Below are 21,265 nucleotides of genomic sequence, written 5' to 3' on the forward strand. Positions count from 1 at the left end.
GAAACACATCTTATTGATGATTGTTTTTTTTTTTACACTAGGCTAGTAGCATCCATCCCTTATACTAGACTTGTTTTTGGATTTTGTGAAGCAAGAAGGGAACTGAACAGAATATAATGCTGAAACAGTATCAACTAGGTCACGATAAAAGAAAAGCCAGACTCCATACAATATATCATCTACCCAGCATATAATCAATTGTATTAGACATGAAAAGAAGCAAGAAAATGTGATCCGTGAGGAAGAAAATTTTTTTGAAATGATCACTGAATGGACTTAAGAGCAAACTGGACACTGCAAAAAGGGGTCAGTGAACATGAAAACAGAGCAATACAAATTACATAATCTGTAAAACAAAGACTAAAACATTTTATTTTTTTCCCCAAGACGCATAAGGCAATAGCAAGCAATCTAAAGTACACATAATTGAATGCCAGAAGGAGCAGAAAAGGATGGAGCAGAAAATACACGGATGAAAATATTCCAAATTTGTAGGGGAAAAAAAAAAGGTCAACCTTCAGTTCCAAAAAGATCAATGAACCTAAAACAGGATAAATACAAAGAAAACCATGTGGAAGTTAGAATAATGCCCACTACAACAACCAGGAAAACTATGCCCACATTCTAATGCCCAGAAACTATGAAAACCGTACAAGGCAAAAGAGCCCTTTCTGGTATGATTACATTAAGGATGTTGACATAGGAGACTATTTTGGATTATCTGGGGGAGGGGGCCCTGATGTCATCACAAAGGTCCTTATAAGGGAAGAAGGGAGGCAGGAGAGTCAGAGAACAAGAGGTGAGTATAGAAGCAGAGGTCAGAGTGAGGCGGGGCCATGAGCCAGGAAAAGTAGGCCACCTCAACAAGCTGAAAAAGACAAGGAAGTGGGTTCTTCCCCAGAGTCTCTGGAAGAAACACAGCCCAACCATCCATCTTAGACTTCTGATCTCCCAAACTGTATGATATTACATTTGTGCGGTCTTAAACCACTGCTCATGGTAATTTGCTTACAGCAGCGATAGAAAAGTAAAACAAACACATAGAGGCTTAAAACTAAAAGAAAAGAGCCTCAAAAACAGAGAAAAAAAGACACAAAGAGGGGAATAATGATACAAATGGTACCTGACTGTTCATCCTTAAAACATGGAGGCCTGAAGAAAATGAAACAACATATTTAAAGTGCTGGAAGAAGCCAACAAACAAACCAGTCTATCCAGTATTCTATATTCATAAAAATATAGTTCAAAAAAATGAGGATAAAATAAAGACATTTCCGAAAAAGTAAATTTGAAATTATTTACTGCCAAGAGAACTGTACTATAAGAAATGCTAAAGGAAATCTTTCAAACTTGAGCAAAATGACACCAGATGAAATCTTTGATCAACAGAAAGAAATGAAGAAAGCTGGAAATGGTGAATATGTGGGTATACATAAAAGACTATGAACTGTTCTTTCACCTCTTAATTTCTTCAAAAAACAACTGACTGCTTAAAGCAAAAATATCAATACTGAAATGCAGGGTTTGTATGTTATGTCAGAGTGTAATACATGAAAAAAATAGCACAAAGTAGGGGAGAAAAAATGAAATTATAAGAGAAAAAGGTCTGTAACAAATTACTTGTATCAAGAATAAAGGAGGGGATTTTACAGACATTAAAAAAATAATAAGAGAACACTGTGAACAACTTTAGGCCAATAGACTTAACAATTTCAATGAAGTGGACAAATTCCTTGAAAAGTTCAATTTAGTAAAACTGACTGAAGAAGAAATAGAAAACGTGAATAATTCTATATCTATTCTTGCCTCAAATAAATCTCAAGCCCAGACAGTTCTTTAGGAAATTCTATGAAATACTTAAGGAAAAAAATAATACCAATCTTATAGAAATTCTTTCAGAAAGCAGACAATCCCTATCTCAATTTACGGGGCCAGCATAACCTTGATATCAAAACCCATAAAGGATATTTCAAGAAAATAAATTTATAGACCAATATCTTTCATAATCAGTCACAAAAATGCTTAACAAAATATTAGTAAATTGAATCCAGCATATAAAAAATGATAGTACATCAAGTGAGGCTTAACTTAGAAATGCAAACTGAGTAATTTTTTTTAAAAATCAATGGAATTTATGATATAAAGAAAATAAAGGAGAAAATCAGGTCACTTCCATATATTAAAAAAAAAAGCACTTGATTAAATACATCACTCATTTGTGACTTTAAAAAACTCTCAGAAAACTGACAGAGAATCATAATTACTTAATTACATAAAGGGCTTTTATAAAAACAACAACCACCAAACAGCATACCTCATGAGGAAATATGGAATGCTTCCTCCTATAATCGGGAAGAAGGCAAGCATGTTCATTCTTACCACAGTTATTCAACATATTGCCAGCTCATTCAATAAGGCAAGAAAAATAAAAGGTGTGTAAGGAAATAAAACTGTCCTATTCACAGACCACACAATTATGTATACAAAAAAACCTAAGGGGGCTTCCCTGGTGGCGCAGTAGTTGAGGGTCTGCCTGCCGATGCAGGGGACACGGGATCGTGCCCCGGTCCAGGAAGATCCCACATGCCGTGGAGCGGCTGGGCCTGTGAGCCATGGCCGCTGAGCCTGAGCGTCCAGAGCCTGTGCTCCACAGCGGGAGAGGCCACAGCGGTGAGAGGCCCGCGTACCGCAAAAGAAAACCCCAGAAAAACAAAAAAACCAAAAAACCTAAGGTATATATCAAAAACTACTAGAACTAATGAGTGAATTTAGCAAACCTGCAAGACAAACTCAATAAATAAATATCTACACATGTGTGTACACATAGACATCAGTTATTTCTATATATTAGCAATAATAATTACATGTGAAATTTAAAATCATACTATTTAAAATACTTAGGAGTGAATTTAACAAAAGGTATGCAAGGACCTGAAAACTGTGCTGAAACTATAAAAGACTGCTAAGAGAAATTAAAGAACACCTAAATAAATGGAGAAATATATCATGTTTATAGATTGGAACATTCAATAATGTTAATATGCCAATTCTCCCTAAATTTACCTATAGATTCAATGCAATCCCAATTAAAATCCAAACAGTTTTATGTAGACACAAACTAATTCTAAAATCTATACACAAATTCAAAAGATGTAGAATAACCCTAACACCCTTAGAAAAGCAAAGTGAAATGATTCATATTACCAGGTTGAAGACTTGCAATAAATCTATAGCAATCAAAACAGTGTGGAAGTGGATTAAGGATAAACAAATCAATGAAACAATAGAATTCAGAAAAAGACCCACATACAATCAAGAGGCAAAGGCACCAAGACAATTCTATAGAAAAGGAAAGTCTACTCAAAAAATAGTGCTGGAAAAAAACTGGATAAATGTATTTTAAAAAATCATGAATAAGATTCTTTTATTTCACCTCTCATGATGTTATTAAGAAACTTGCAAAGTTTTGGATAATCGTATTTTTAAAAATGAACCTTGAAGCTACTTTGCAGAATACACAAGAATTTGAGCTGAATCACATACTTATACATAAAAGCTAACACTATAAATCTTCAAGAAGACAAAGGAGAATATCTTCCCAACCTTTCCTGGAGTAAGCAATGATTTAAGAAGGACACAAAAAGCTCTAGCATGAAATATGCCTACCTCCTAAAACTGGAATTCATAAGAATATTTAAACTTCTGCCGATCAAAAGAAACATTAAAAAAGAAAAGATAAAAATAAACTGAGAACATATTTGCACTAAATATATCTGTCAAAAGACTTGTATTCAGAATATATAAACAGTCCCTGCAATTCAACAATAAAAGATAAACAGCCCATCAAAATATGCAAAAAATACAGACATTTTTTAAAAAACCAAAGACATAAAAGGTAACAATAAAGGTAAACAACATGTCTTACTCTCTTTTTTGTTGGACATAATTGACTGTATAAAACATAATTTCTTTCTTTCTAGGGATGTAATTTTATCCTCTCATTCTGTTTCATCAAGTGTAATATTATAATAGCTTTTTGTTTCTATCCATGAACACATTTTCAGAACCTGTAGGGTATTAAATTCCTAACACTTCCCATCAGGTATTCTTAGACATTGCTGTTGGGCAAGTAAACAGTACAAAATTTCTAGAAAGCAGTTTTATAATTTTTATTAAGAGGCTTTAAAATGTTTATGCCATTGAATCAGTCATTTCTCTCCTGGGGATTTGACATAAGAAAATAATTTGAAATGTTAACTGTGGTTTATAAACATTATGTTAATTACAGGAGTGTTTTATACCACCAAACATCGAGAAACCTAAAAGTTCCGTAAAGGAAGCTTTTCATAAAGGAATATTATATAAATTGAGACATAGTTACACAATGAAAGAGTAGGATTTACTTATAATATGATTCCCTATATATTTAAAAACATGGAAATAAAGCAATTGAAAGGGAACACATCAAAATATAAATATAGTTAGTTATGGATCATGTGATTCTCAGTGATAGTTTTAGTTCTTATACTTACATATGTTATCAAAATAAACATTTAATATTACTTTTTTCTAAAAAAAAAAAAAAAGATTATCTGGTATGTGTACAACTTCAACCCTGGGAGTTTCTCCGTGTAACTTTTCTCACTGAATAACCTTTTGCTTTTCTAATTCATAAATATCAAACAGCCTACATATTTTAATTTCAATTAACAAAACGAAAGCGGGCTATGCTTTCCTTAAAGTTCAGGAGACTGAAATCTTTGGATTACATACCACATAGCAAATTAGGCTCCCAATTCCTCCATCTGAATAATGCTTTCAACTGTCTTGAAAAGTTTTAGATTACTTAGAAACAGACTCAACATGAAAGGCCCTTTACAACTGTAATGGCAGAAAATTGTGGCAGAAGTAAATACAGCTTATAGGGTCTGATTATGGTCTGTGTCGAATCCAAAAAGCTAATCAGGTTACCAAGCACCCAATGAAGAATCATCTTAATTAACAGGAATGCATTTCAACCAGTAAAATGAATTGAATACTTCTGCTTTGAAATGTGCAATTACAAGATAAAGTCTAAAAGAAACAATATTTTCTCCCATTCTAGTAATTCTATTTCAACTCTCTCTTAAAGCACCACTCTGAATATTTTAAATACACAAAAATACATACACTTTTACCCAAATAACTACATTCTTCTGTTTATATAATCATCTTACACAGATGTGTGAGTTTTCAAATAATTTACCTTCTTAGAAACATAATAGTTTCAAGGCATGTGAAATTTAAGGACTGAAAATAAAGTGCTTTCATTATTGAGTAAAAAAAAAATACAATATTGTCTGCTATATGAATAGGAAGGTAAGATGTGTATGAATATGAAGCAATATTATTTAAAGAACATGGATGTTCAAAATTGTGCAGTATTATCTACATTTAATAATTTTACTATTCCATTTTCTCTACACCAACTCCCATCTATTATTTTCCTCCTTTTCCTACTAATGATGGGATGGGAGAGAAAAGGATTTGATAGGCCCCCCCTAAATATTCTCTCCTGACCTAGAGGGATCTCCTGAGCTCTAAACATGTATTTCAAACTGCACATTTCTATATCTTCTTAGATGTCTCACAGGGGTTTCAATTTTAACTTATATAAAACAGAGTTCATTTTTTGACACTATTACCTTTCTTTTATATTTTCTATCACATATAATATATTCACCCTTTGCCTATGCTGGCCACCCAGCATTCACTGATACTCCTTTCTCACCCTTCACAATAAGTCCGTATCAATAACTCTTGAATTCACCAACCCCTTCTATCTTCATCACCACTGTCTTTCTTCAGGCTTTCGGATCTCCTCATCTCTTCACCTGGACTTTGGTACCCATGTCCTGATTTGTCCATCTGTCTCCAGAAGTTAAGATTCTGGTCACCTTTCACACTGACATCCAGATAACTTTTCTGAGCAACAAATCTGATCCTGTCTCATGCCATCTGCTGCAACCTCCCCATAACAGTTAAAACAACAAATTATAAAAACCTAACCCTTTCTGCCCTTTATTCACCATTTGTATCATCACTCTGAGCCACCACTAGTAGTTCTCCTGGTTTCCAGGCCCTCTTAGGCTGATCCCTCTAGGGGAGCAGCCACTTGGCCATCTCACCCATAGAGACTCCTGCCTCCTCTGTGAAATTTTTGCTGATCTCCCCAGTTTGTAAATACAGTTCTCCTTTCCATCGTCACACATGCCTTTCTCCTAGAATTTGTGTCAGACTGTTATCGCTCATTTCTTTCTTCATCTCTCCCCACAACATGAACTGTGGGCATCCTGAGGACACAGCTTTTCTACTGGTTCATTTTGTAACCATTTTACCTAGCAGAGTGTCATTTATGGATTCAATAAGTATTTGTGGATTCAACAACTATTCAATAAATATTCATGACTGACATTGAATGAATGAGAGCAGTGAGACATTTTAAATAAGTATTACCTTGAATTTACAAAACTCCTGTTAATTAGAGACCATCAATATTGCCCATATTTTCCATATGCTGCATGGCATTTAATGATCCGGTCTCAAAAGTTACGCAGCATCAATTCCACTGTACTCTATTTGCCAAGCATTTGTAAGCCCACCTAGATTCAAGGGGAGGGTATACAGACGCAAACTCTTCATGGGAGTAGTTCCCAAAATTGGATGCCACTTTCAAACCACAGTCACCATCAAAAGATGCTAGTGAACTAACTTATTATTTTGAAAATGTATATATAAAAGAACCATTTATCCTGCTTCTCTGAAACAAACTGTATAACTAAGTAACAAAACAGTAGGAATAGAAAAAAATTTCTCTTTAGAGACATATTCCAGTTAATAAATGAAGGATAGAAGTAGAATATCACAATTTTGCAACCACTGATGATTCCTGTATGCAGACATTGATCATCAAAGACTGTTAACCAGAGAGAGAGAGAGAGAGAATGAGACATTACATATCCTCTCTTGGAAGAATAAAACACTACTTACAAAAGAGATCTGGGAAAAAATGTGTCTGATGAATCTATATCCAAATATCAACTTAGCGGAAACAGGGAAGAGAGAAGAACACGTCATTGAGACTTTGGGGATGTTATCAGCACAGTACAGGACAAATAGCCTGGTTTCTTTAATAAATAAATGAAGGGAAAGAGAGAGACAGAGAGAGAGAGAGAGAGAGAGAGAGAGAGAGAGAGGGAGAGGGAGAGAGAGAGAGAGAGAGAGAGAGAGGGAGAGGGAGAGGGAGAGAGAGAGAGAGAGAGAGAGAGAGAGAGAGAGAGAGGGAGATGGGTGGGAACCTACAGAGACTTAAGTGTCATACCAGCCAATCATAGTGAATGCATTTTATTTGAATCCTGATGAAAACAAACAGAGCATAAGAAAACAAATGACATCTGCAAGACAAATAAAAATTTGAATACTGAGTATTTAGTGATATTCAGAAGCTATTATTTTAATTTTTGAGATAACATTTTGTGTTGTATCCATAAAAGAAAATCTTACCTTTTAAAAAACACATTCAGAAAATTTCATGGGTAAAATGATATAATATCTGGGATTTACTTCAAAATAATATGAGAGGAGATCACAGCTGGTGACAGAAATAAAATTGTCCATGAACTGATAATTACAGAGGCTAAGGGATGGTGCGTTAGGGTCCAATATACTGCCTGTTTTTACACTGAACTTTTCCCATAACAAGTATTTATTCTTAAAACACACTTTAGGTGGAAGCACGTGCTCGGCTTCCCGAGGCACCCCTTTCCCCTTTGCGAGTAGAGCCTGGGTACAGAATGCCACCAACCTTGCCTGATTTCATCAAACAAGCCTTCTGACAGGTCTCCCATCCTCTAGCTTTCTCCTGGCTTCAGTCCATCTTCTCCAGGATGACCCAGCCGTGTGGCTGACAGGGTCTTGGTGCTCCAGCCAGGTGTCAGGCCTGAACCTCTGAGGTGGGAGAGCCGAGTTCAGGACACTGGTCCACCAGAGACCTCCCAGTCCCTTGTAATATCAGTTGGCAAGAGTGCTCCCAGAGATCTCAGTCTCAACACTAAGACCCAGCTCCACTCAATGACCAGCAAGCTCCAGTGCTAGACACCCCATGCCAAACAACTAGCAAGACAGGAACACAACCACACCCATTAGCAGAGAGATTGCCTAAAATCACAATAAGTTCACAGACACTGAAAAACACACCACCGGACGCAGTCCTGCCCACCAGAAAGACAAGATCCAGCCTCATCCATCAGAACACGGGCACCAGTCCCCTCCACCAGGAAGCCTACACAACCCATTGAACCAAGCTTACCCACTGGGGGCAGACACCAGAAACAACGGCAACTACAAACCTGCAGTCTGCGAAAAGGAGACCCCAAACACAACAAGTTAAGCAAAATGAGAAGACATAGAAATACACAGCAGATGAAGGAGCAAGGTAAAAACCCACCAGACCAAAAAAATGAAGAGAAAATAGTCAGTCTACCTGAAAAAGAATTCCGAGTAATGACAGTAAAGATGATCCAAAATCTTGGAAATACAATGGAGAAAATACAAGAAACATTTAACGAGGATCTAGAAGAACTACGGAGCAAACAAACAATGATGATGATCAACACAATAAATGAAATTAAAGATTCTCTAGAAGGAATCAATAGCAGAATAACTGAGACAGAAGAAAGCGTAAGTGACGTGGAAGATAAAATAGTGGAAATAACTAACACAGAGCAGAATAAAGAAAAAAGAATGCAAAGAATTGAGGACAGTCTCAGAGACCTGTGGGACAACATTAAATGCACAAACATTCAAATTATAGGGGTCCCAGAAGAAGAAAAAAATAAAGGGACTGCGAAAATATTTTAAGAGATTATAGTTGAAAACTTCCCTAACGTGGGAAAGGAAATAGTCAATCAAGTCCAGGAAGCACAGAGAGTCCCATACAGGATAATTCAAAGGAGAAACACACCAAGACATATATTAATCAAACTATCAACAATTAAATACAAAGAAAAAATATTAAAAGCAGCAAGGGAAAACCAACAAATAACACACAAGGGAATCCCCATAAGTTTAACAGCTGCTCTTCCGGAGAAACTCTGCAAGCCAGAAGGGTGTGGCAGGACATATTGAAAGTGATGAAAGGGTAAAAGCTACAATCAAGATTACTGTACCCAGCAAGGATCTCATTCGGATTTGATGGAGAAATGAAAATCTTTACAGACAAGCAAAAGCTAAGAGAATACATCACCACCAAACCAGCTTTTCAACAAATGCTAAAGGAACTTCTCTAGGCAGGAAACACAAGAGAAGGAAAAGAACTAAAAAAACAAACAAACCCAAAACTATTAAGAAAATGGTAATGAGAACATATGTATTGATAATGACCTTAAATGTAAATGGATTAAATGCTCCAACCAAAAGACACAGACTGGCTGAATGGATACAAAAACAAGACCTGTATATATGCTGCCTACAAGAGACCCACTTCAGACCTAGGAATATGTACAGACTGAAAGTGAGGGGATGGAAAAAGATATTCCATGCAAATTGAAATCAAATAAAGCTGGAGTAGCCAATATCATATCAGACAAAATAGACTTTAAAATAAAGACTATTACAAGAGACAAAGAAGGACACTACATAATGATCAAGGGATCAATCCAAGAAGAAGATATAGCAATTGTAAATATTTATGCACCCAACACAGGAGCACCTTAATACATAAGGCAAATGCTAACAGCCATAAAGGGGGAAATGGACAGTAGTACAATAATAGTAGGGGACTTTAACACCCCACTTTCACCAATGGACAAATCATCCAAAAAGAAAATAAATAAGGAAACACAAGCTATAAATGACACATTAAACAAGATGGACGTAATTGATATTTAGAGGACATTCCATCCAAAATCAACAGAATACACTTTCTTCTCAAGTGCTCATGGAACAGTCTCCAGGATAGTTCATAATTTGGGTCACAAATCAAGCCTTGGTAAATTTAAGAAAATTGAAATCATATCAAGTATCTTTTCTGGCCACAACACTATAAGACTAGATATCAATTACAGGAAAAAATCTGTAAAAAATACAAACACATGGAGGCTAAACAATACACTACTAAATAACCAAGAGATAACTGAAGAAATCAAAGGGGGAATCAAAAAATACCTAGAAACAAATGGCAGTGAAAACACGATGACCCAAAACCTACGGGATGCAGAAAAAGCAGTTTTAAGAGGGAAGTTTATAGCAATACAATCCTACCTCAAGAAAAAAGAAAAATCTCAAATAAACAACCCAACCTTAAACCTAAAGCAATTAGAGAAAGAACAAAAAAACCCAAAGTTAGCAGAAAGAAAGAAAACATAGAGATCAGATAAGAAATAAATGAAAAAGAAATGAAGGAAATGATAGCAAAGATCAATAAAACTAAAAGCTGGTTCTTTGAGAAGATAAACAAAAGTGATAAACCATTAGCCAGACTCATCAAGAAAAAAAGGGAAAAGACTCAATAGCATTAGAAATGAAAAAGGAGAAGTAACAACTGACTGCTGAAATACAAAGAATCATGAGAGATTACTACACACAACTATATGCCAATAAAATGGACAACCTAGAAGAAATGGACAAATTCTAAGAAAAGCACAACCTTCCGAGACTGAACCAGGAAGAAATAGAAAATATAAACAGACCAATCACAAGCACTGAAATTGAAACCGTGATTAAAATTCTTCCAACAAATAAAAGCCCAGGACCAGATGGCTTCACAGGCGAATTCTATCAAACATTTACAGAAGAGCTAACACCTATCTTTCTCAAACTCTTCCAAAATACAGCAGAGGGAGGAACACTCCCGAACTCTTTCTACGAGGCCACCATCACCCTGATACCAAAACCAGACAAAGATGTCACAAAAAAAGAAAACTACAGGTCAATATCACGGATGAACACAGATGCAAAAATCCTCAACAAAATATTAGCGAACAGAATCCAACAGCACATTAGAAGGATGATACACCATGATCAAGTGGGGTTTATTCCAGGAATGCAAGGATTCTTCAATGTACACAAATCAATCAATGTGATACACCATATTAACAAATTGAAGAATAAAAACCATATGATAATCTCAACAGATGCAGAAAAGGCTTTTGACAAAATTCAACACCCATTTATGATAAAAATCCTCCAGAAAGTAGGCATAGAGGGAACTTACCTCAACATTAAAAATGCCATATACGACAAACCCACAGCTAACATCACTCTCAATGGTGAAAAACTGAAACCATTTCCACTAAGATCAGGAACAAGACAAGGTTGCCCACTCTCACCACTACTATTCAATACAGTTCTGGAAGTTTTAGCCACAGCAATAAGAGAAGAAATAAAAGGAATCCAATTTGGAAAAGAAGTAAAGCTGTCACTGTTTGCAGATGACATGATACTATACATAGAGAATCCTAAAGATGCTACCAGAAAACAACTAGAGCTAATCAATGAATCTGGTAAAGTAGCAGGATACAAAAGTAATGCATAGAAATCTCTTGCATTTCTATACACTAATGATGAAAAATCGGAAAGAGAAATTAAGGAAACACTTCCGTTTACAACTGCAACAAAAAGAATAAAATATCTAGGAATAAACCTACCTAAGGAGACGAAAGACCTGTATGCAGAAAACTGTAAGACAGTGATGAAAGAAATTAAAGATGATACAAATAGATGGAGAGATATACCATGTTCTTGGATTGGAAGAATAAACATTGTGAAAATGACTATACTACCCAAAGCAATTTACAGATTCAGTGCAATCTCTATCAAACTACCAAGGGCATTTTTCACAGAACTAGAACAAAAAATTTCACAATTTGTATGGAAACAAAAAAGACCCCAAATAGCCAAAGCAATCTTGAGAAAGAAAAATGAGCTGGAGGAATCAGGCTCCTGGACTTCAGACTATACTACAAAGCTACAGTAATCAAGACAGTATGGTACTGGCACAAAAACAGAAATACAGATCAATGGAACAGGATAGAAAGCCCACAGATAAACCCATGCACATATGGTCACCTTATCTTTGATAAAGGAGGCAATAATATACAATGGTGAAAGGACAGCCTCTTCAATAACTGGTGCTGGGAAAACTGGACAGCTACATGTAAAAGAATGAAATTAGAACACTCCCTAACACCATACACAAGAATAAACTCAAAATGGATTAAAGGCCTAAATGTAAGGCCAGACACTATCAAACTCTTAGAGAAAAACATAGGCAGAACACTCTATGACATAAATCACAGCAAGATCCTTTTTGACCCACCTGCTAGAGAAAGGTAAATAAAAACAAAAATAAACAAATGGGACCTAATGAAACTTCAAAGCTTTTGCACTGCAAAGGAAACCATAAACAAGATGAAAAGACAACCCTCAGAATGGGAGAAAATATTTGCAAACGGAGCAACTGACAAAGGATTAACCTCCAAAATATACAAGCAGCTCATGCAGCTCAATATCAAAAAAACAAACAACCCAATCCAAAAATAGGCAGATGATCTAAACAGACATTTCTGCAAAGAAGATATACAGATGGCCAACAGACACATGAAAAGATGCTCAGCATCACTAATCATTAGAGAAATGCAAATCAAAACTACAATGAGGTATCACCTCACAGCAGTCAGAATGGCCATCATCAAAAAATCTACAAACAATAAGTGCTGGAGAGGGTGTGGAGAAAAGGTAACCCTCTTGCACTGTTGGTGGGGATGTAAATTGATACAGCCACTATGGAGAACAATATGGAGGTTCCTTAAAAAACCAGAAGTCGAACTACTATATGATCCAGCAATCCCACTACTGGGCATATACCCTGAGAAAACCATAATTCAAAAAGAGTCAGGTACCACAATGTTCATTGCAGCACTATTTACAATAGCCAGGACATGGAATCAACCTAAGTGTCCATTGACAGATGAATAGAGAAAGAAGATGTGGCACATATATACAATGAAATATTAGTCGTAAAAAATGAAATTGAGTTATTTGTAGTGAGACGGATGGACCTAGAGTCAGTCATATGAGTGAAGTCAGTCAGAAAGAGAAAAACAAATATCATATGCTAACACATATGTATGGACTGTAAAAAAATATATGGTTCTGATGAACCCAGGGGCAGGACAGTAATAAAAACGCAGATGTAGAGAATGGACTTGAGGACATGGGGAGGGGGACGGGTAAGCTGGTACAAAGTGAGAGAGTGGCATGGACATATATACACTACCAAATGTAAAATAGATAGCTAGTGGGAAGCAGCCGCATAGCACAGGGAGATCAGCTTAGTGCTTTATTACCACCTAGAGTGGTGGGATAGGAAGATGCAAGAGGGAGGGGATATGGGGATATATGTATACATATAGCTGATTCACTTTTTGATACAGCAGAAACTAACACACCATTGTAAAGCAATTATACTCCAATAAAGACGTTATAAAATTTTTTTAAATAAAAAAAACACTTTACTAATTCCTCAAAGTCAAAACTCCTAGATAAATTCTATAATGCACTTTGTGATGTCACCCCTGTCTTCCTCTCCAGCGTCACCTACATCACTCTCACTTCACCTACCTTTATGCTACATAAGACTAACTGTAGTCTCCACAGAGGACTATGGTCTCTAATACTACCAAGTGTATGTAAATTTCCCTTTTTCCAGAATGCCAAGTCCATTCTTATTCTCCTGGCAAAATTCATTCATCCTGTCACATTTACTCGTTGACAATTACAGGTATCAGGCTCGCTGCTGTGTACCAGAGATACACTGGAGTGATGGATACCGACCATCTGCCACTCCCACCGAGCACTCCACCCCTTCCCTGCGCTCCTTTTTTGTCCTGTGAAACTGACCCATTTAGACTGTATTAATGGCCCCCTTGTCCTCCGGCTTCCGTTAGACTTCTCCAGAGGGAGACAATGGCAGAAGATCTGGAGGGCAAGAATTGTATTGATGTCCCTGACCCTCTCCCTGCCAGGCTGGCACAGGATGGCTGCTTTCACTTAGCAAATACTACTCCTAACAGGTGGTCTTTCCCAAATAGTCCTCTTTCTGGTACAACTGACTGCTTCCCTGCCTTTGCACCTTTAGCTCAGGAATACAACACCATCCATTATTGCTTCTCATAAACCTAGTGCACTATTTGTAAAGAGTCCCTCCATTAAATTCTCCTCTAATTACCGTTTCACTCTGCCATATCCTTCTTGTTCAGACTTTAATTATATAATTGTAAGCAGAAACAACCCAAACCAAAAAAAGACTGTAAAGAGAACCTGACACACATACAGACTGAGAAGTTATAGAAGATGAAGGGGTAAAGAACATTTGAGAGAGAGGCAGCATATGCAGTGTCCCTGTGGTACAAAAGAAGCAAGGGATGTCCAAAGCGATACTTGACAGGCAACGAGCTAGAAAACAGAGGGCAGTGGGAAAGGATGGAGAATCAGAGAGAAACTCAATTTTGTGATAAAGATTTAGATTTTGATCTTGAGAGCAATGGGAAAGTGTCTTAATATTCTCCCTGCCCTCCCAAGCCTAGGTAAGGGATCATCTTCTCTTAGACATTCCCTGACAGCCTTCTACCACACAGCCAGGACTAGGAAGCTCTCACACACGGTAAACATTCAATACACGGTCACTGGATTAGTGAATAAATGAATGAGTAAAACACATGTGGCCAGGTTTGTCTTGGGAACCTCTAAGAATTCTCCCTGGCACATACCCTACCTGGGCTTATTCCTATTTTCTCTTGGCCGAGTCTTTACCTATAGTTAGCATAAAGACCTTTGGAGAGAAAGAGCTATATATGAGCTACAACTCTGGAAATTAGATCAATCCTAGAGCAATCTTTTACACCTAATGGCCATTTCATTGTAGACATGGCACATGTAACAAGCAACATCACCATCTCAGGCGATGGACATTCTTGCCATAATCACAATAGGGTATTCTGTTAAATCTCACTAATTCGAGGTGATGGAGGAAAAGTCATTTGGAATCCACAAGATGAGTGAAAAAGAGTTGTTTTGGGTTGTTCAGGACAAGAAATACAACCTTCTTGCCTTGAGGCATAAGGTATGGCCCAAACCAAGCGCTAGCCAAGTGCAAGTAGAAGCTTTATTTTAATTTGCTTTACAAACTGATAGTGTGGCCTGATTTACACCGGATACAATGATAAGCAAACTTTTTAATTGGTTTCCTCATCATTCAATACTAAGTTGAAACACATGGCTAAAACCTGCTTGAAACTGACTTTATACTATACGTTTACTTTTTTAATGCCAGCAAACAAAATTAAAATGCAAGGTGATCTCGATACTGTGCAACTGAATATTCATTAACGTCACAACAATGACGTTTTTCTATATTCAGGTATTTTGAGATAAGGGAGACGCCCATCTTATGCTTAAGCAGGCAAGATGGAGATGAATGCAAATGACCACTTTCCTTATTATCTAAGCACTCAAGTACTCAGCAAACCAAAAGAGTATCAAATGGCAAGGTTTCTGCATCAATGCTAGGATATGTCTGTGGCATAATGTTTTTTAATTAGCATGAAAACTTTCCACTTCATTCTGGTAGAAAATTCATCAGGATAATTAACACATAATATTCATGTATCTTTGAAGTTTAAACAAAAAATATGCATCAATTTTTTTAGTGACGTGAAGAATTACTTTTTGTTTTTGTCTTCCCCTGGCAACTCTACATTGCATAAAGTTTGTGAGTTGACAAGCCAGGAAAGAACATTATACCAAGGTCCTATAAAATGGATAGTAAAGTCTAACTCTGACTAAAGCACATTACACTTCAATAACGTAGATGCATTGCCCACCAGAGAGGCCATGGTGAATCCAATGACTTCAATATAACCATCGTCATGACGCTGAGGTTCAAAGTCATGGTGATCTCCTGGGTTCCCCCAAGGCATTGTGCCAGCACAATATCTGCAAGAGAAGAGTAAAAACAGAATAAAATTTGCTCCAGTCTTCCCATGATTATCATTGGGGATTAATTTATAGTTCGACCCGATGTTTATTTCACACATCTTTCTACTCTTGGTTCACACCTCCCAATAAAAAAGAAAATGAACTTATCACCTCCAAGTATCAATTTATGAAAATGGGGCAAAATTTTACAACAAAAGCATCCCGCGGAGCCCAACTTTCTCCTAATTATTTATCAACATGTCTCACTCTGTAATTCACAAATGCTTACTTTCTACCACATACCATGAGTTATCAATAGGTGGTTTCAGAACCTGGTCTTGGAGGGAGACATATACATGCCAATAGGAAAGGGAAATGGAACGGAGGTGGGTAAGCATCAATAATATACACAGAAAGAAGGCAATAGGTACCCCAGGACGAAGGAAAGGTAACTGAAGCGGACAGAAGGAGTGAAAAACGGATGAGACAAAGATGTGAGATTAGAAAGGGAAGGGGAAATCAAGGAAGTTAAAAGGCGGAGGAAGCAAACTCCAGAGGGGGGATGGGGGAGGAGCAAGAAGAAGAAGAGAAGAGCATTGTTATTGCTAAGCAACAATGTTTCCTGAGAATCTACTAGGCCTTCTACTTCGACAACTAAAATGAAAATACTTCCGGGACAGGATGTAAGGGGCTACGCTGAGCACTGCCAAAAGGAACAGGAGACATATTTTCCTAGCCATAGATTTACTCACAATTCTCGTTTCAACTAAATTCAGTCTAAACAGAACTTGCTCATGGATTTGTGTGTCTGAGTTGTCTGGTTTGCAAATAACAAAGGGTCATAGATCCAACCCCTTTCAAAATCTTGGCTTCGGAGCCTAGAATCTAATTTGATGTCACTGAGATACATGCTTATTTTGAGACTAGTTAATCTTAAATATCCCTTTCTCCTGAGGTATACAATAGCACCACAGAGAGCTGACATCCTGGCTAGAAAATGCTCCTCTAATTGATCCCATTTTTTCAAAGTAATCATCTGGCAATTATTCTGAATGAATTCCATGCTGCAATCAGGCTGGATGGTTGCCTAATAGCTTTTGGGAAACTGAGAACAGGGATTTGTTCAAGTCTATCATTCCTGGGTGAGGGGTGAGGGGATGGAAGGCGTCAGTAATTGAGAATTACATTAAAATGTTCCAGTCCAGAGGGCTGCCTGGGCTTCTTAAGGGTGGGTAAGTATACACCATGCGTGCCGTATCGCATAAACACAGAAGTACCACAGAGAACACTAAACAAACCAAGTAGGAGAACAAAATTATCAGACTCGAAAACCCTTAAGCCATTAAAATAACTGTTTTTCATTGTTTGTACCTGGACATTTTCTATAATGAAAGCAGAAAACCTTAAGTCAAATGGAGTTCACATCAAACCAAGGAAACAATATGAACAGAGCTTACCTGGGTATATTTAAAAATACTATACACTGGAACTTCAGTTCCTGAATCTTTGGGGTGAGATCTGTTCCATCACACTGCAACAATCAAAGCAAAAAAGCAAGGATTCTGAAGTAGGCTCAAGTCTAAAAGACAACTAGGGTGACAACAGCATGTACCACGGTCTTCCCCTTGTCCCTGTCTCTGCTGAAGTGGATGCCCATTACTATGATTGAAACTTTATTCTGATTATAACTTTCCCAGACCCAGGGCTCTGGGCTTGGATTTGTTTTGATTTAATGTAAAAACAAAGCTGCCATTTGACCAGAATGATTTTTCTCTGGTCTCACAATCAAAGGAACGATCATCACTCTTAACCTTGGATTATTACTGGATAGCATAAATTGGCTTGTAGTATCAACATTAGAAAATTTATAAACGTCTAAAAGAATAAAAAGGATGAATCCTCAAGTTGAGGCAGTAGCAATCTCTACCAAAGTCATCTGATTCAAACAATAGTCGTGAATGTGACCATTTATTTTATTTGCTTTCTGAGATAATTTTTGTTTTGAAAATATTCGACATAATATTTTGAACGCTGTTTAAAAGGAATATACCCTGCATGCTTTTTTAAAAGTATCTGTTATAAATTAGTATTAGCAATCACTAATTAGTGATTTGCTCTTATCAATGTCATCTCTTACAGACTGTGACTGGTCTGAGATAAACCGCTTTGTTGAACCTGGCCGTGACCCTGGGTTTCAAGAGCCTCAGGGCGGCTTGGCCTCAATACCTCTGTGTGTGTGGCTTCCCTCACCAGTTAGTACTTTCCTCAAGAGCATCATCTGACTAATCAAAGAAAGGGGTTTCGTTTCCCTTTCTCATTTCCCACTGGTGACAAATGCCAGAAGAGGAACAGTCTAGTCATGACTGTAGGCCTCTCAGTGTCAAAGGTATAAAGCCTGCTTTTATATTTGCTCTCCTCACACCCTCATCACAGAATTTCCCCCACTGTCTTCTCTGCTGAAGAGAGGGTAAAGCATTCCTAAGCTCCCTGCTAATTTCTAAGGATGGCTTCAGAGGGAGTTTCAATCCGGGTAAAGTGACTCTGCTAGTGGTCAAGGTTGTCTCATTCTCCTCCCAGCTGATCTTAACACAGCCTAATTTTTTTTTCATGAGCATTCTCAAAAATTGTTCCTGGGAAATCTTACAATCCTAAATAAACAAAGTATTTTCAAACGTTTTTTAGATAGGAATCAAATTCTGGACATTGACTGAAGGTGTTTTTACAACACTCTCAGATACTTAAATAAACATGAGGTCTCCCAATTTAAGGACTTGAAATGAGTTGATAGATGGCTCTACCAGTGAAGAAAAAATGTAGACATCTTAAATGATCAAAATTGAGTGTTGAAAGCGACTGAACTTTTTAAAAATAGCATGTGATACATTAAAAGCATGCAAAGCAGTATTGTTGCATTACAGAAAAAAATTATACTTAATATTATTGTACTTAGAACAGAATTCATTTTCTAAAAAAAATTTCTACTTTCTCCTCCTGAAAAACTCATCAGCGATTCTGGAAACTCATCGAATTCTGTGAGGATGGGCACCTTACAATGTATTGAGTTTTACAAAATTTTCTTATATATTATTGCATTTAAACTTTACAACTCTTTAGAGCGGCAGTTTTCAACTTTTTCCCTACTTCAAACACACAAAGGAAAATATGTGCACACAAAATACCTTCCTGTGTACAAGCTCACACACTGATGCATCTAAACAAGAAGAAGAACACGTGTGAAGCAGAACAAAATAATGCCATATATAGGTTTTCATTACTGTCCTCTGGGTGTGTGTGTGTGTGTGTGTGTGTGTGTGTGTGTGTGTGTGTGTGTGTGTGTGTGTGTGTGTGTGTGTGTGTGTAGTATTCATGTGAGAGATTATTAACTATTACCTTGGAAATACTGACTTCACCCTGTGGCAAAGATAAGATGGTCTGCTGTTATGTGTACATCTAATTGCTCTAACCCCCCCATCCTTTTCATCTCACACTCAGGAAACATACAATGATGTCGTTGTAGAAATATCCTTGTGTCCCTCTGTGTCACAGCACAATGGTCAGTAACTGTTGCTTCAAATGCATATGTTTTTATGCCTGCTTTACAGATGAGGAGAGAGAACTCTTCTGAAAGGTTGAGTGCTTCCCCCAAAGTCATATACCTCATAAAGATAGACCTAGGACTGAATCAGAATTGTTCAGACTTAGTTTCTATTGTTTTTTTTTTCTCTTCATAAAAAAAAGAGATGATTACGTAGACCAATCCACCTGGAATGTTACATGTACAGGCTGATATCAAATCTTTTCTAGTTATTTGACTGCCACCTTGGCCTCTCTACAAGCTTCTTTTAATCCCTGATACACAGCCAACCATGCCTGAGATATTTCTCATCAGGAGGACTGCCAGATGTGGGAGAAAAGCTTTCTAGTGGTGAGGCGGCATAGAGTTTAATTTCCATCCAGCTGAGTTAAACAGTGGACAGCATTACCATTCCATACGGCCACTGCCCTCCGCTCAGTGGCTCTCCCGGCAGGTGCTGCAATGTTCCTAATAATGTGAAAAATACTGCAAGAGGAGGGAAAGTTTATTTCTGGCTTGGTTGAAGGCAGCCAAAGAAGAACCAGGGCAAGTTTGAGGCAAGGTTGCTGCTACTTAACTAACCATCATTTTATCAAAATCAAGATCTTCACAGTTCAATGGACCATGTGTCTTTCTTGTATCTAGCTTTAAAAAGGCACTATTTCAGTTTTCAAAAGTTGCTACTGCTATAGGATGCTTGCTTTTCGTTGGTATTTCATGGGAACTGAAACATCTGAAAGTGATGCCCAGGGTGATTAGTGGCAAACTCTGTTTCAACTGATTTAGGAGATTCATGTCTCCTACAGGCTTTATTGGTGACAATGAATTTGAATTTGTATCCTCTCAGGCTCCTCTATATTCCTCTATAAATCCATGAGTTTAAGGTCATATATGTGTCTCTATTTACATGTATACCTTTTGTCCTGTCCCCTCCTGTCACAAATGCTATTCTTTATCTATTCCACGATAAATTCAAGCATTGCTACATTCCCATTCCTTCTTTCCCATCTATATATTTTTCTCTATCTTCCATGTTTCTCTTTCCTTATACAGGTATGTGCAGCAAAGTCATGTTCATTCCCTCTTTTAACTTGTTTACTATAAGGAAACACTTTGTCTTTCTTAATAATCAATGATATGCTATTTTTAAATATATCTCTTAGAGAAAAAATGACTTCCCATCTCCCTTGCCTCCAAGATGAGTATCCCTAAAACCTGGGATAGAGACCCAGAGGGAAATAGCACCAAAAAAAAAAAAAAAAAAGAATCTCTCAAGTGGTGAAGGATCTTGAGCAGGCTGGAGAGCGAGTGACCACAAAATAATGAGATCAAAGTATTTTTCTAAGATGGAGACGCTTCAGATAGGCTGGGAATAAAGATACTTGTTTGGTGAGCATCTATTTCTACCTTAATAGCCAGCTCAACTTCATTCCTTTGATGACTTCCCCGACTGCCCCATGGGCAGTTTTCATTTCTCCCTTTGTGCCACCAGTATAGTATATAAGTAATCCAATAACAACATTGATTATATTGTTCTGCCCAGAGTTATGTGCCCTTCCCCATGACTCAACTGTGAGTTTCTTCAGTGGTGAAGCCAGTCATCTTATTTAACTTCATCCTCAGCAACTAAGACAGCGCCTGACACATAACTAAATGCTCATAAATGTCGGTTGAACG

At 37.2% G+C, this 21,265-nt stretch overlaps 1 protein-coding gene across 2 annotated transcripts in view; it reads right to left on the reverse strand.

Moving 5' to 3' along the window:
- DGKI (diacylglycerol kinase iota) overlaps positions 1-21,265 on the reverse strand; it is a gene marked incomplete at its 5' end in the record, with an annotated part of 450,403 nt that overhangs the window by 154,774 nt on the left and 274,364 nt on the right. For both annotated transcript variants that reach the window (XM_082846809.1, XM_082846808.1), the window contains 2 exons: positions 15,921-16,032; positions 17,472-17,545. In XM_082846809.1, coding sequence (XP_082702935.1) covers positions 15,921-16,032; positions 17,472-17,545 — 186 coding nt within the window. The remainder of the gene's footprint in view (positions 1-15,920; positions 16,033-17,471; positions 17,546-21,265) is intronic.

Source organism: Leucopleurus acutus, assembly GCF_964270905.1.
Source record: "Leucopleurus acutus genome assembly, chromosome: 9".
Lineage (NCBI taxonomy): Eukaryota > Metazoa > Chordata > Mammalia > Artiodactyla > Delphinidae > Leucopleurus > Leucopleurus acutus.